The following is a 15366-nucleotide window of genomic DNA, read 5'->3' on the forward strand; positions in this document are numbered from 1 at the left end:
GCTAGATTTTCCTTACCACGTTGAGGCGCCAGTTTTGTGTTGTCCTCCTTACCACGTTGAGGCGCCAGTTTTGTGTTGTCCAGCTGGAGCACTGGGTATGAATACTCCAGAGGGTCCCACAAACAAGTTCGAAAAGGAATGGTAGCGAGCGAGGTGCGGACGTATTCTCGTGTGTATGCTTCGGTGGTTGCGGGCATAGATTTATACACTTAATATATTAGGTTGCGGGTGAACTGTCGGCGTCAGTAAAGACGCACGCGCGGCTTGCCAAAAGGAAAGCCCCCTCGGTCGCTAATCTTTGAATCGCGCCGGAAGCCGACAACGAGAATCCCTCATTGGTCGCGGCGCGCGATCAGACGCGGCAGCCGACGCGGCAGGCGTTAGGGTTGCTATAATAGTTTATTTTTAAAAGATGATTTGCGTATTTTTTTTTAATATTTATTTCCGCGAGTCGTAGGTCACGGCGAATTAAAATACAAATTATTCTATATTAACGAAATGTCGTATAATTATTTAAAACTGGCTGCTTATTCTATTAGTGATACGTTGTCTAATTACGCGTATTTAAACTTGCGTGTTTGTTGCTAGTTCGCCAGAAATTTGTCAGTAGTCCGTCTGTCGTCGTCATTTTGTTAAATTGCAGCCCGTAAATAACCAATTTCAGAATGGACAGCGCTTTGGCTTTGGAGATCGAGCAGGTCTCGCGTCAGAAGGCGCTGGAGGAGGAAGCGCTCCGCGGCGAGTCGGCTGTGCGGCAGTTCTACGCGGGAACCACAGCGCTGATTACTGGAGGGACGGGCTTCATCGGGAAACAACTCATAGAGAAGCTTCTAAGGTGATCAGTGGTGCCATAAACAACTTACAACTCAAATGAGATTTGAGGCCGTCAGCGCAAAAGCGGCCTAAGCTTACCATAGCTATTATCAGAGGTCGGAGTAGGTAGATTGATTTAAGGTCGTTGACGTCAAACGTATATGCCTCCAAAATACCGGAACTTCATATTTATTGTGATATTTGTTCCGGAATTTTAAAATTAGCATGAATCAGTGTTTAAAGTACTTCCCGCACGTTATGGATAAAATAGCATGTCCATATTATAATATCTTGACGCAAGCATATATAAAATCAATATACCTACTCCGACCACTAGTTATTATAGAGCGATGAGGTTTAAGTTTTCATGAATTTGAATTTGAGTAGGCAAAAAAAACAATACGCGCAAAAATTATGTTTACAAAGCCATCTGTTATCTTCGGGTGAAGCTATGGATAGGCCGCTTTTACATCAAAATGAATTGTTGTTCGTTAGTCTCGCTAAAAGTCGAGAACGGCTGCACCGATTTGGCTAATTTTGGTCTTGAATTATTTTTGGAAGTCCAGAGAAGGTTTAAAAGGTAGATAAATATGAAAATGTTCGGAATTAAATAAAAATAACAATTTTGTTTTTCCTTTGATGTGTCCCCCGTCGGACAGCTTCCTTTTGTTTGTTTTAAGTTTATTTTATACAAACGTTTGAGTCTTTTATTTACCGATTGAGGCACTACGAAGTCTGCCGGGTCAGCTAGTTTTAAATAAATTGCAATATACATATTATAGGCATGATTATGAAAAATTGTGGGTTAGGCCACTTTTACGCTCTGCCGTACCGAGACGGCCGACGTTTCAGAGCCTTCGATTCGCCTCGAAGGCTCCGTCGGCTGGACGTCCTTGGGGTGAGCCGCGCCGTCTGGTTGTAGTGTTTACCGCGGCAAACCCCCTACCTCATCCGGGTTCTTGCCTCGGAGAGGATCGGACGTCGGGTGTAAGAGTGCAGGGGAGTCGTTTAGTGGGTGGGCCCTAAAATCCTTGGGCCCGCGGTCTGCTCACAACACCATGCAGATCGTTGAGTCTCACATACCCCGCGTGCCCCTTCTGCGCGGGGACCTCCTAGGAGGTTCGGCCCCCAACCCGAAAAAAAAGGCCACTTTGGCGCTGATGGCCTCATTTGTAAAGTTGATATTCCGTGGAGAGATAGTTTGTAATTTTGAAGTCGTCGTGGCCTAAAGGATAAGACGTCTGGTGCATTCGTATGTAGCGATGCACCGGTGTTCGAATCCCGCAGGCGGGTACCAATTTTTCTATAATATTACTTATATATTATTATATATTAAATACGTACTCAAAAAATGTCCACGATTGACTTCCACGGTGAAGGAATAACTTATTGTAATAAAAATCAAACCCGCAAAAATTATAATTTGCGTAATCACTGGTGGTAGGATCTCTTGGGAGTCCGCACGGGTAGGTACCACCACCACGCTTATTTCCGCCGTGAAGCAGTAATGCGTTTCGGTTCGAAGGGTGGGGTAGCCGCTGTAACTATACTGAGACCTTAGAACTTATATCACGAGGTGGGTGGCGGGCAGCTTTACCTCATTGCGTATTCGGTCTCGCAATGACAAACCAAGCATAGCTCGCTCCATAGCTCGCTGAGTAACTTTTAGTTGGTGGACTAGTCGCACAGTCAGTGTCCACGTTTCGGCTCCGTAGGTAAGTAAGGTAAGGGATTGCTCGTGAGGCGCATATCTGCCCACAGCAATGATACTGGATGACGACCATGACCGCTCTGACAAGAGTGATATGACAAAACTAAAAAACAAAATAATGTTCTTCTTCCGTCCAAGCTGCAAGTGACTGAAGGCTCAATGCCACGAGCCTGTTCATAAGCTTTGAAGGTTTTTTTTTTTTAAATTGCTTTGATGGGTGGACGAGCTCACAGCCGGCATAGTTGTTAAGTGGTTACCGGAGCCCATAGACATCTACTACGTAAATTGGCCACCCACCTTGAGATATAAGTTCTAAAGTCTCAGTATAGTTACAACGGCTGCCCCACCCTTCGGTGATGGTGGTCCACCCGAAGGTGGATATGTGATAGCGCTGAGGGAATACACTAGGGGCATTGATTCTGTAGCGGGGTGGTAGGTAGATCATTTTAGATAGACCCACGATAGATTTTTATTTTTATTTTTTACTTTCAATTTTTCAGGTCGTGCGACGTTAAACGAATTTACCTGTTGATTAGGTCGAAGAAAGGGAAATCGATGCAAGAGAGACTGAAGTCACAATTAAATGAGCAAGTTAGTACGTGTTTTTTTGTTTTTAAACTTATTTGATTGTTATATGTATGTAGCCTCTATATGATTTATGACATAAATCTTAAAAGAAGATAATCTATCTAATATATAAAATTCTCGTGTCACGGTGTGCGAGATTGAACTCCTCCGAAACGGCTCGACCGATCTTCGCGAATCTTAGCGTGCATATCGGCCAGGGTTGAGAATCGAATAACTTTTGGACAGTAAAAATAATTTTTTGTTTTTATTTTTTTATTATACAGCATACAAAAATACACACAACCCTAAATTTTCACCCCTCTACGATCAAGCCTTATTTTTATTTGCAAATTAAAAACTTTAAATTTTTGCAAGAATTTTGTTTTTATTTTATCATGACTTAGAATAAAAAAATTCATATTACTCTGAAATTTTCACCCCTCTACGATCAATCTCAATTTTTTATTTGTTAATTATAAACTTTAATTTTTTTTGGCAAGATTTTCATTTTTATTTTGTCATGAATTAAAATAAAAAATCTGAATTTACTCTCAATTTTTCATCCCTCTATGATCAACCCCTATTTTTTATTTGTTAATTATAAACTTAAATTTTTCTGGCAATTTTTATTTTTATTTTGTCGTGACTTAAAGTAATGAAGTTCATATTACTCTCAATTTTCACTCTTATACGATCAAGCCCTATTTTTCCATCACGTTTTTTTTTAATTCTATGCACAGATCCGCAATAATGTTGCAAGATGTCAATTAAATAATATAATTTTAGTACGATAAATTCATATTCTGAGTTTATAATTTCAAATTCCTTTAATTATGTTTTTTTTTTAATTCAATTTGATCTCGCGCCCCGGCTGAGAGATTAATTTTTTTTTTCAACTGCCATAATTGATCGTAAAAATATGAATAATTATTTTCGATGTTAAGATAGCTATCAAAGATTATAATTTAAAATATATTCGTTACTTTAATAAAGATTTATTTATTAACCTAAATAAAACATACTTTTATTCTTTATAACGTTTTCGATTATAAATATGTCCCCGCACACTTATAGTAGATAATTATTTTTATTGAACAAAAAAAATGTTTCCTAGAAATAATATACATGGCAAAACAGCGTTTGCCGGGTCAGCTAGTCTATATATATAAAAATGAATTGCTGTTTGTAAGTCTCGCTAAAACTCGAGAACGGCTGGACAGATTTGGCTAATTTTGGTCTTGAATTATTTGTGGAAGTCCAGAGAAGGTTTAAAAGGTTAAATATTAAAATGCTCGGAATTAAATAAAAATAACAATTTTGTTTTTCCTTTGATGTGTCCCCCGTCGGACGGATTCCTTTTGTTTGTTTTAAGTTTATTTTATACAAAAGCTTAGGTCTTTTATTTATCGATTGAGGCACTACAAAGTCTGCCGGGTCAGTTATAAATAAAAACTTGCAAATTTAAATGAAAACTTGTGGAATTTCAATATTCTGAAATAAACCTACAACAATAATACAATGAATCTGAATACATACATAATTAAATCCATTAGTTTTTCGATTTCTGTTTTAATTTATTCCGTATTAATAAGAACTTAGTGGGCACGATTTAACAAAAAAAAAAATGTTATGCATAAATAATTATCATCGGTTTTGTGTTGCCAATACAATTTTTCAATTTCCTGTTTTTTATATAGTTTGGCCGGAATTTAGTCTCAAGCAATAGTAGGTATTTATCCCATTGTGTCATTGTATTTATTTCGATCGATAGGGATTAAACAAATTAACTGTGACGTACACATATAGATTGATCGCAAATTGTATTCGTTGTTCTAAATCTATTTATTGTTTAAGGTATACGACAATTTACGGTCTCAACAACCAGATTTCGCTCGGAAAGTGATACCGGTCGAAGGCGACATCTCAGAACTAGGCGTCGGCCTGAACGATGAAGACAGAATGAAGCTTGCGCACGAGGTACACTTCCCTTACTGACATTACACACCTTGTGCCAGCCAGCATGAGAAGAAGCAGCTATAGATTTCAGTTTGTACCATGGTAGGACCAAAGTTAAAATATGCAACCCAAACTGAAAAATAAAATCGAAATCTTAATGTTGATGACATTTTACTGTCTTATAGAAACCCAGCTATAAACAGCCGTTTGATCTTTCTGTACAAGTACATCCTAATTACATCCCAGTACTTGTCAAGTGTGTACATGTATATTTCATAGATTCAAGTCGACATCCAAGATTTACAAAACTGACGTTATCGTTAAGAATGAATTTTAGGTGAATGTGATATTCCATGTGGCTGCCACGACCAGGTTCGAAGAGCCACTGAAGAAGGCCACATTCATCAACGTCAGAGGAACCAGGGAGATCATGGAACTGGCCAAATGCTGCAAAGATTTAAGGTGATTTCTTCCTTACAACGAATCTTGTGCTGTGAATTATTGTATTATTTTCTTTACGTGAACTATGAGCAGACTTCCGGACCACGTAAAGGGTCTATCTTAAATGTACCACCAGGACTTACCCTATACGATTTAATCATAAAAAAAAACGTCAACACTAAACGTCTGGTTTATTTAATCATCTCTAGATCCTTCGTACACGTGTCAACCGCATTCTCTAATGCAACCAAAAGCAGAATAAATCACAATTTGGAGGAGAAAATCTATGAAAGCCCTGTCCCTCCGGAAGTCATGATACATCTCGCGGAGACAGTCGAAGAATGCAGACTCAACGCGATCACTGCTGAGTGAGTAGACGAGCCGAAGTGAACACGCGCGTCATTTGGGTGGATGAGAGCTCTGGGACCGAGGGTCGTGAGGGCACGTGCAGACAGCAGTAGTTTGAAATCGGTCATGTGTAATGAATTCCTGTTTTCAGTTTGATAAGGGACTGGCCCAACACGTACTGCTTCACGAAGGCCATAGCCGAGGATGTCGTGCGTACAATGGGCAAGAATTTACCTGTGGCCATAGTGAGGCCACCCGTAGGCAAGTATTCAAGGGCTCTTCTTTCCGAAATAGCTAAATTCGAGACATATAAATATGTAGTAACTGGCCACATGTATAGTTTAACACCGGACCTCTTATGTGACGATCGAAGCAATCCATTATATTTTCCGTTTTCAGTTATCTGCACGCTCAATGAACCCACCCCTGGATGGGTGGATATGAACTCGGTGATCGGTCCAAGCGGGGTAAGTATAAATCAAAGTTGGGATTAGATAAAAACGGTTCGTAAAGTGTACAGTGTACCTCGCTGGAATGCGGCGCTCCGCCCGCTTTCCCGCTCACCTTCCCGCGATCGCCCTGTCGCATCAGTACATAGAAACAGAATCCTGAAAAAGAAAGATAAAGGAAAATGATTACTGAGCAATTGGGTTACAAATTTAAAAAAGTGCAAGAAAGCCCGGGTGGTCTTAATACAAAAACCCGACATCACTATATTCTATTCTACCTATGTATAATATATTGTTAAAAACAATAAATACAAAGTAAAATCTAACAAACATTTGTTTACATTTTTTTAAAGTCATAGCGAATCCTTTTTTCAGACCATACCTAAGCGGCAGTGTGACGTAATCGATGCGAGGTGCAAACTTAACTTGGTTGAGTTGTCAGGGTGTTTTTTTTTTCCGGGCCGGGGGCCGAACCTCCTACCAGGTCCCCGCGCCTAGGGGGCGCGCGGGGTATGTGAGACTCAACGATCTGCAGGTGTTGAGAGCAGATCGCGGGCCCAAGGGTTTTAGGGCCCACCCACTAAACGACTACCCTGCACTCTTACACCCGACGTCCGATCTCCGTCCGGGGTCAGAACCCGGTCAGAGTTTAAGATTTGTAAGCACACCCATGGTAACACCTTACTGGCCAATCCACAAGCGAAGTAACGGAGCACGAACTCGTACTGGTTTCGAAACAATACAATATGATTAGCTTTGTCGATAGTTCTAGAATAAATATATTATCATGTAAGTTTGATGGTGTTCTTTTTCACGAACGCCGATCCGTATCTTTCGACTGTTGGCTATTCGTATGTTGGTTAAGGTTGACTTGTTAGATTTTTTTGGATTCAGAGAAGTCAACTATCGAATCACATAGAAGAGGCTTCTCAAAGTGATGCCTCTTAGCTTCTATGTGTGATTTAACGTGATGTGATTTGATGACTCAAAAAATTAATGTATTAATTCCACTGAAGTATACTATAAAGGTCTATGATTAATTCTGCTAAATCAGTTGTCAAACATAATGTAATTTGCACACAGATAATGTAATTTGGTTTTTTTTTCAGATACTTTTGACATTAATGCTAGGCGTTATGCACGTAGTTTTAACGAGTGATATTAGCATTCCAATAATGCCCGTGGACTACGTCAATAATGCGGTAATAGCAACAGCATCGTATACCAATATACGTTACAATAAGAATGAAAAAGAAATTAAAGTTTATAATATAAGCTGTTCTGGGAGCAAAATTGAAACATGTAAGTATCAAAATGATTCAACGTACGTGATTAGAAAAGCTTACGGCTATTGTCAGGGTTCACGGACAACTTTTATTCTTCAGTGCACTTCAATATTTGAGGGGGAAGTCTCCACTGCAATGTTTAATAAGCTATTATTTCGTTAGTATATAAGAGCAGCTGTCAAGGCTTTAATAAACAAGGATTCCACTCCACGACTACTCTGCCAAGGCTATGATTATGATTTCGTGACTGTGAAAGCGGTTCGTGGCCACATTTTATTCAGAACAGTTGATAGCTAATTCAGGCTTAACAAGATTATGGCCTTTAAACAAAACCATTCGTGTGTGTATGTGTGCGTGTGGCGTATTAAAGCACACGCACCTTGAGATATAAGTTCTAAGGTCTCAGTATAGTTACAACGGCTACCCCACCCTTCAAGCCGAAACGCATTACTGCTTCACGACAGAAATAGGCGGGGTGGTGGTACCTACCCGCGCGGACTCACAAGAGGTCCTACCACCATCATCATCATCATCATCAACAGCCCACAGTCGTCCACTGCTGGACATAGGCCTCTCCCAATCTACACAACTGAGCCCGGTCTGCGGCTCTCCTCATCCACTTCTTGCCGGCCACCGTGCGGAGGTCATCGCACCATCTAGCCAGGGGGCGTTCCACGTTACGTCTTCCGCTGCGCGGTCTCGGCTCGAGAACCCGTCTGCTCCAGCAAGTCATGCACAGGGGCCGATTATATTCTGTGGTCTTTTCTATAATCTGCCGCACTTTGTGTATGTGGTCTATGGTTCCATAGCCGCTCCGAAACCCAGCCTGCTCTCGGGGCTGAAATTCGTCGAACCTTCTTGCCAGGCGATTTGTGATGACTCGTGAGAACAACTTATAGATGTGGTTCAGGAGGGAGATTGGTCTGTAGTTCATTAAAAGAGTTTTGTCTCCTTTTTTGAAAAAAAGTACCACAATACTGTTGTTCCACGCCTTCGGAGTTCTCCCGCGGTGAATGACGTGGTTGAAAAGCTTCTGTAGCTCTACTAAGAGAGGTGTTCCTCCTGCTTTCAATAGCTCAGTTGTTATACCATCATCTCCGGGGGGTTTTCCATTCTTGAGTTGTCTCAGAGCCAATCTTATTTCGTCCACACCAGTAATGATGCAAATTATAATTTTGCGGATTTGATTTTTATTACACGGTGTTATTCCTTCACCGAGGAAATAAATCGTGAACATTTGTAAAGTACGGATTTCATTAGAAAAATTGGTTCCCGCCTGCGAGATTCGAACACCGTTGCATCGCGAGATACGAATGCATCGGACGCGTTATCCTTTAGGCCACGACGACTTCATTCCACTTGCCTCGGAGACCTTTCTAGTTTCACCAGAACATGTGGACGAGCACAGGCTTAGCTAGGAAGGGTGAGATTAGCTAACAGCTGCCCGAGCACCTCCGGAGAAGACCTAACAACTCAAGAGCAGCTGCTTCGCTAATGAATTTACTAACGGATCGGAATCGCGACCCGCTGAGAAGACCCGGCGAGATACTCAGTGGGCTTATACATGGGTTAGGTTGCACGTCTAACTCTTTGCAGAGTTCGACGAGTACGGTTACCGGGGTCCACCTGCGTTAGAGCTGAAGGCGTCTAATGCAAGAATTATTGGATCTGCTGGATCCGTAAGGACGTGTCTAGGACGTCACCGGTGACTGGCTTCTGCGTGATTAAGATTCGGAGAGTAGTCAGCGGCGGTAACGATAAGGCGATTATCTACTTAGCCTCCGTCAATATTTATTTCTCCAACTTTAAATTATTTACATCGAAATCTCTTTTTACAGCTTGTATGTCTGTCTGATTTCCTGAAGAGTTCTAAGACACTAGAGTATGCTACACCGAAAGCCGTTTGGTATTGTTATGGTTTTGGGACCGGAAGTGATGTTGTATTCTGGTTGTTAACATGGCTATTGCATTACATACCTGCGTATGTAGCCGACTTCGTGTTTAATGTGACCTCCATGAAGCGGCCTGAGGGCATAAAGTCGTAAGTACTCCTTGGCTTATATTCTCAAGGCGTTTTATAACATGTAGGTAAGAGATATTATGGGACATAGCCGGATTTACAACAGAAAATTCACAATGATACCAAAGTTACGCAAAGACATGAAATAATCAGGTATATATTGTTGGTTTATCTTATGTTAACTAAATGTCTAACGAACAGTATATTTTATAATTGCAGATTCGTTAAAATGTATGAAAAGATATACAAAATGTCTTTGTTGTACGGATATTTCCTGAGAAACCAGTGGAATTTTGTCGATGACAACACTGTAGCCATGTTGAACCAAATGTCAAAAACTGACAGGATATTGTTCAATTTTGATGTTGCGAAGATAGATTGCTCGCGTTTTATGGCGATCTGGTTCATAGGCTTAAGAAAGTTCATCATTAAAGACGGCCTCAAATACACCGAATATGGTAGGAAGAAACAGAGCTGGTTGAAGATAGCTAATTTATGTTATCATGGACTATTTTTTGGAGTCGTCATTTTTTTTGTGTACATTTTCTGTGCCATATTCATGTATGTGTTTCGATCATATGAGCATGCAGTATAGACTTATTTATAAAGTACACGGTGTGAAATATAAGTAAAATATAGTACTTATAATAATAATAATAATAATAATGCACACGAGACTACTGCCATGTGGCATGTTGATTCGACCATCATTGTTCCAATAGTTGTGTCGGTACATGGCTTGATGGCGAAAAGTTTCGATCAACTTCTTAAGAAACTTTCGTTATCCAGCTGGGTTAAGGGCCTAATACAGAAAGCAGTTATCCTCGATACTGCACGCATTGTGAGGAGGTTTCTCACTCTGGAGTCCTAACCACTGGTGGCTTGTGTCGTAGACACCGCCATCAGCGGCAATCTATTCTTATATAGTGTTTTTTAAAAATTGTATTTTTAATATCTTTTTCAAAAAATATTTTGTAACTAATGAGATTTTAAATAAATATAAATAAATAATAATAAAAAATTTGTGGGTAGGTGTGAAAAAGTGTAGACGTGTTTTAAACATAAAATTTTATTGAAAATTAGAAACATAATCTTTTATCAATATTTTTTAACATCCAGTTTGTACACAAGTATTTGTGATTTGGTACTAACGTTTGCAGCAGCTCATGTGTCATAAATAAAGCTGCAAAGCGCCAGCCAGTACACCTTCAACCATTTAAGTGACATCTTGTTCCTCACACTCAAGCCCATCATGTCTCAACTTGCTGAAATATTAACTATTCAAAAGAACTTAGAAGAAAACTTCACACGGAAGATGGGTGAACTTGAAACACAGATTCAGTCTGCGGGACCTGCAAAGGAAACTGTAAATAAAGTTGCTGAAGAGTTCCGTACGTTCAGAGAGTTGGTCTTTAGCATACTTGGGCTGCTCCGGACACAAATCGGAGAGTGCATGAAGCAGATTGATAGTCTGGAGACTCGGCAGCGACGCAGGACTTTGCTTTTCCAGGGATGTACCGAGGTTGACGGAGAGGATTGCACTTCAGTCATCTTAAATGTGCTAAATAATAAGTTGGCCTTGAAAAATGTGTCTTCTTCTTCCATAAAAGAATGCCACAGACTTGGTGCGCGAAGTCAGGAGCATAACAGGCCCATTCTTGTGAGGTTCACTAATGAAAACATTAAATCCAATGTTTGGAGAGCAAAGTCTAACCTAAAGGGTTGTTCAATTTCATTGAAGGAGTTTTTGACAAAGCCCAGGCAGTCCATATTTATCAAGGCAAGAGCTCACTTCGGAATGCGATCCTGCTGGACCCAGGATGGAATCATAGTTATCAAGACAACTAATGGAACACGTCATAAGGTAACAGCTATGGAAGAGCTGAGCCCTTTGCTGTTGAAGTTTCCAAAAGCTTCAGTGGCATCTCATGTGAGTGGAAAGAGTGATGAGGCAGGAAATCTAAAACATAAAATTCGGAAGTAATGGTGCTTTAATGTTCTTTTGATAGGCAACTCGAAAACTACCATACCGATGTAGTAAAAGTGTGTGTGTATTTTTATTATGTCATTTATTTCATCTTTTTTTTTTTGTTTTTCTTTTTTTTCTGTAGTATCTGTATATTACTTTTAGGTAAGTAGTTTTAAGTTTGTATAAATTAAGTTCTATTCCAATAATTTTATTGTTATTTGTTCTGTTTTCATTCAGTCCAATGAAGTTGGTGGTTAATGACATAGTTTAAAACATTCGTATTTTGGTATAAAATCAGTTACAGACTACTTAAACGTACCAGACGTAGTGTAGTTGTTCTATTGTTTTGTGTTTTGGATTTTGTTTATATTTTGTAATGCTTTCTAAATGTTTCTTGATGTTCACTGAATTTAATTTACATCTTCTATATTTTATATTGGTGTTAGCTGGCAGGTGGTGTTGAGATATACGCTTTATTCATTTTTGTTTGTTATTAATAATTTTTTTTTTCTCTCTTTGGTTTTTAATGCATATAGATTGTATCTTACCAAATTGTTATTTATAATATTTTTAGATAGTTTTTTTTTTTTTTTTTTATTTTATAGATTAGTTTTATATAGATTAGTATATATTAATATAGATTAGTATATATTAATATAGATTAGTATATATTTGTATAGATTAGTTTATTTATATAGATTAGTTTGTTTTACACATAGACACATTTTTTTTTTTTTTTTTTTTTGTTTTTCTTCTAATTTTATTATTTATGTCTTTTGTATCAGGTGTATCAGATACTGATGATGATTCTTTTTTTTCTGCAAACGAATCCAATACGTCTTCTGGAGAGGAAAGTTTTGGTTCAGCCACCGACACCCTGGGTGACTTCTTACGACATACTTTTGACCACAAATCTGGCTGCCAGTTCAACGTATGCCACATCAATGCACAGAGTGTAGCCAGTCATTATAGCGAACTGTATCATACATTTTACAATACCAACGTCGACGTCATCCTGATATCCGAAACGTGGCTCAAGCCTACTCTCCTGTCGACCTCTTTCTCTCTCCCAGGTTTTATTCTTATCCGTAATGATAGAACGGTCGGTAGAGGAGGTGGTGTGGCCATTTATCTCCGCAGCACGTTTCCATATAAAATATTGTCTTCTTCTTCTACCAACTCTAGTGCGGAGTTTCTTTTTCTTGAGGTTTGTGTTAAGAGAGTAAAAACTGTAATTGGTGTCACCTATTGTCCCCCTAATATTGATTACTTTACTGAGTTCGAAACAGTATTAGAATCTTTGGGCTCTGAGTACGCACATCTTATCATCATGGGTGACTTCAACACAAATATCCTTTCTGGTAATTCCCCTAGATCCCAGAAGCTTCTTCAAATCATTGAATCAGCTACTCTTCATCTAATGCAACTACAAGCTACGCACCTAAATACCGTCGGTGAAGACACCTGGCTCGATTTAATCCTTACCTCGAATCCTTCCTTAGTTTCCTCTCATGGTCAACATTCTGCTCCAGGGTTCTCTCATCATGACCTAATTTTTCTTACCTATATCCTTAAATCCCCAAAACCTGTTCCCAAGACCCTGCACAGGCGCTGCTTTGCTCGCATGGATCTTGAAAAACTCAGAAATGATGCAGCCGAGATAAACTGGGATCCCCTAGTAGATGCTGCATCAGTTGATCACAAAGTCGAAATTTTCAATAATATCGTAATCAAATTATACGATATCCATGCCCCAATTAGAAAAGTAAAACTGAAACGAACGCCTGCACCGTGGATGACTGAAGGAGTTAAGATGGCCATGCGTCGCAGAGATCGCGCTTTTCGAAAATACAAAAAGAATCGCATCGAAGATAATTGGGTCCTTTTTAAGTCTGCTAGGAATAGGTGTAATCAAATGATACGCAATGCCAAGCGCCGCCACATTCTGGATAATATCGCTTCTTCTTCTCCTGCCGATGTTTGGAAATTTCTCGGAACTTTGGGTATCGGCAGATCGCGACGTTTGGACATTCCAAATATTATTCAATTAGATGATCTCAACCGACACTTCTCCACATCCTCCGTGATAGATCCCTTAACTAAAAATCAAACGTTAGCTTATTTGTCTGGCCTAAGGCGTCCAGATGTTGTCCCCTTTCAGCTCTTTCCAGTTGCCCCCTCTGAGATAAAAAAAGTGATACTTTCCATTAAATCTAATGCGGTGGGATATGACAACATATGTCGCCGCATGATTATAACTATCCTAGACTGTCTCCTACCTGCAATTTATCATATTATTAACTTCTCTCTTGACTCTGGAGAGTTTCCTTTCCTATGGCGCAGAGCTTATGTTCGTGCCCTACCTAAAATTCCTGACCCTTCTGTTCCTAATCACTTTCGCCCAATTTCAATCTTACCCTTCCTATCCAAAGTGCTCGAGATCTGTGTCCATAAGCAGCTTTCTCGATTTATATTTAATAATTCCCTAATTAGCCCTTTTCAATCTGGGTTTAGACCAGGCCACAGCACCATTTCCGCGCTTCTGAAAGTGACAGGTGATATCAGGGTGGGCTTGGAAGAATCCAAAATCACTATACTAGTTTTGGTTGATTTCTCAAACGCGTTTAACACCGTTTGTCACGATATCCTTCTTTCCATCCTCTCTCATCTCAACGTCTCAAAAGGGGCGTTGGATTGGTTCTCTTCCTATCTTCAGGAACGTCAGCAATCTGTTCGTAATGACGAACTCTCATCAAACTGGTGTAATCTTGAATCTGGCGTCCCACAAGGCGGTGTCCTCTCTCCTCTCTTGTTTTCAATTTTTATAAATTTTCTCACCCCTGAGCTACGGTGTGCATTTCATCTTTACGCCGATGATCTACAACTGTACGCACAAACCGATGTTGATCACATATCGGATGCTATTACCAAACTAAACAATGATTTAAAATCAATCAAAAATTGGTCCGATAGGTTTGGTCTGGCGGTGAATCCTACCAAATGCCAGGCGTTAATTGTTGGTAGCCATCGAAATATGAGTAAGATCAGTAATTTTAAGCTGCCGCCTGTTGTTTTCAATGACATAATCATCCCCTTTAGCCGAAACGTGAAAAATCTTGGATTACACATTGACACTACACTTGGTTGGAGAGCGCAAGTAACATCCATTAGTCAAAAAGTCATCAGGACCTTGCGATCTCTCTATCGGCTAAAAAATATGCTACCATCAAATGTAAAGGCCATGCTTGTGCAGACTTTAATTTTCCCTATGGTAGACTACGGTGATGTGTGTTACTATGACCTGAATGCAGATCTCCTCAACAAACTAGACCGCCTTCTCAATAATTGCATTCGATTCGTTTTCAATCTTAGAAAATATGACCATGTGTCCGCGCATCGAACTCGTCTGAAATGGTTACCGATCCGTCAGCGTAGAGAGGAGAGAGCGCTTACTACCTTGTTTTCTCTTTTGGACTCTGCCTCTTCACCCTCTTACTTAAAATCGCATTTTAAATACTTGAACGCAAGCCATGACAAAATTCTACGTTCTTCACATAATCGTCTCTTACAATGTCCTATCCATCGCTCAGATTTTTTACATTCTTCTTTCTTTGTACAGTCCATAATATTATGGAATTCGCTTCCCAAAGAAATCAGGATGATCAGCAATCGCTTTACTTTTAAACTCAAAGTTCGCGAACACATCCACAAAAAACTGGAAGAATCATCTCCAAACTAGTTTATTTCATTTTTCAATTATTATTATTATATTATATATATATATATATTTACTTTTAGCCATTCTT

General features: G+C 39.5%; 1 protein-coding gene and 1 long non-coding RNA gene across 4 annotated transcripts; one reads left to right on the plus strand and one right to left on the minus strand.

The window, feature by feature from the left end:
• Nucleotides 1-449: 449 nt before the first annotated feature.
• LOC114249806 (fatty acyl-CoA reductase wat-like) lies at nt 450-10204 on the plus strand. The gene is made up of 10 exons (XM_089737314.1): nt 450-835; nt 3025-3115; nt 4946-5068; nt 5385-5509; nt 5698-5856; nt 5988-6303; nt 7395-7587; nt 7747-7748; nt 9410-9612; nt 9811-10204. Exons 1-10 carry the CDS (start codon nt 666-668, stop codon nt 10184-10186), a joined length of 1758 nt encoding a protein of 585 aa, XP_089593440.1. The 5' UTR covers nt 450-665; the 3' UTR covers nt 10187-10204.
• A 440-nt stretch (nt 10205-10644) lies between these two features.
• Nucleotides 10645-12180, minus strand: LOC149500259 (uncharacterized). 3 transcript variants are annotated; one of them, XR_016325142.1, is made up of 3 exons: nt 11880-12180; nt 11013-11551; nt 10645-10955 (listed from the first exon to the last, which is right to left on the minus strand). It is a non-coding gene; the product is annotated as an uncharacterized LOC149500259 (long non-coding RNA). The 3 variants fall into 3 exon arrangements; XR_016325141.1 differs by having other exon boundaries at nt 10645-10943; nt 11880-12177; XR_016325143.1 differs by having other exon boundaries at nt 10645-10943; nt 11306-11551; nt 11880-12171.
• Nucleotides 12181-15366: the final 3186 nt, after the last annotated feature.

This window comes from Bombyx mandarina, chromosome 23 (assembly GCF_030267445.1).
Source record: "Bombyx mandarina strain Sakado chromosome 23, ASM3026744v2".
Lineage (NCBI taxonomy): Eukaryota > Metazoa > Arthropoda > Insecta > Lepidoptera > Bombycidae > Bombyx > Bombyx mandarina.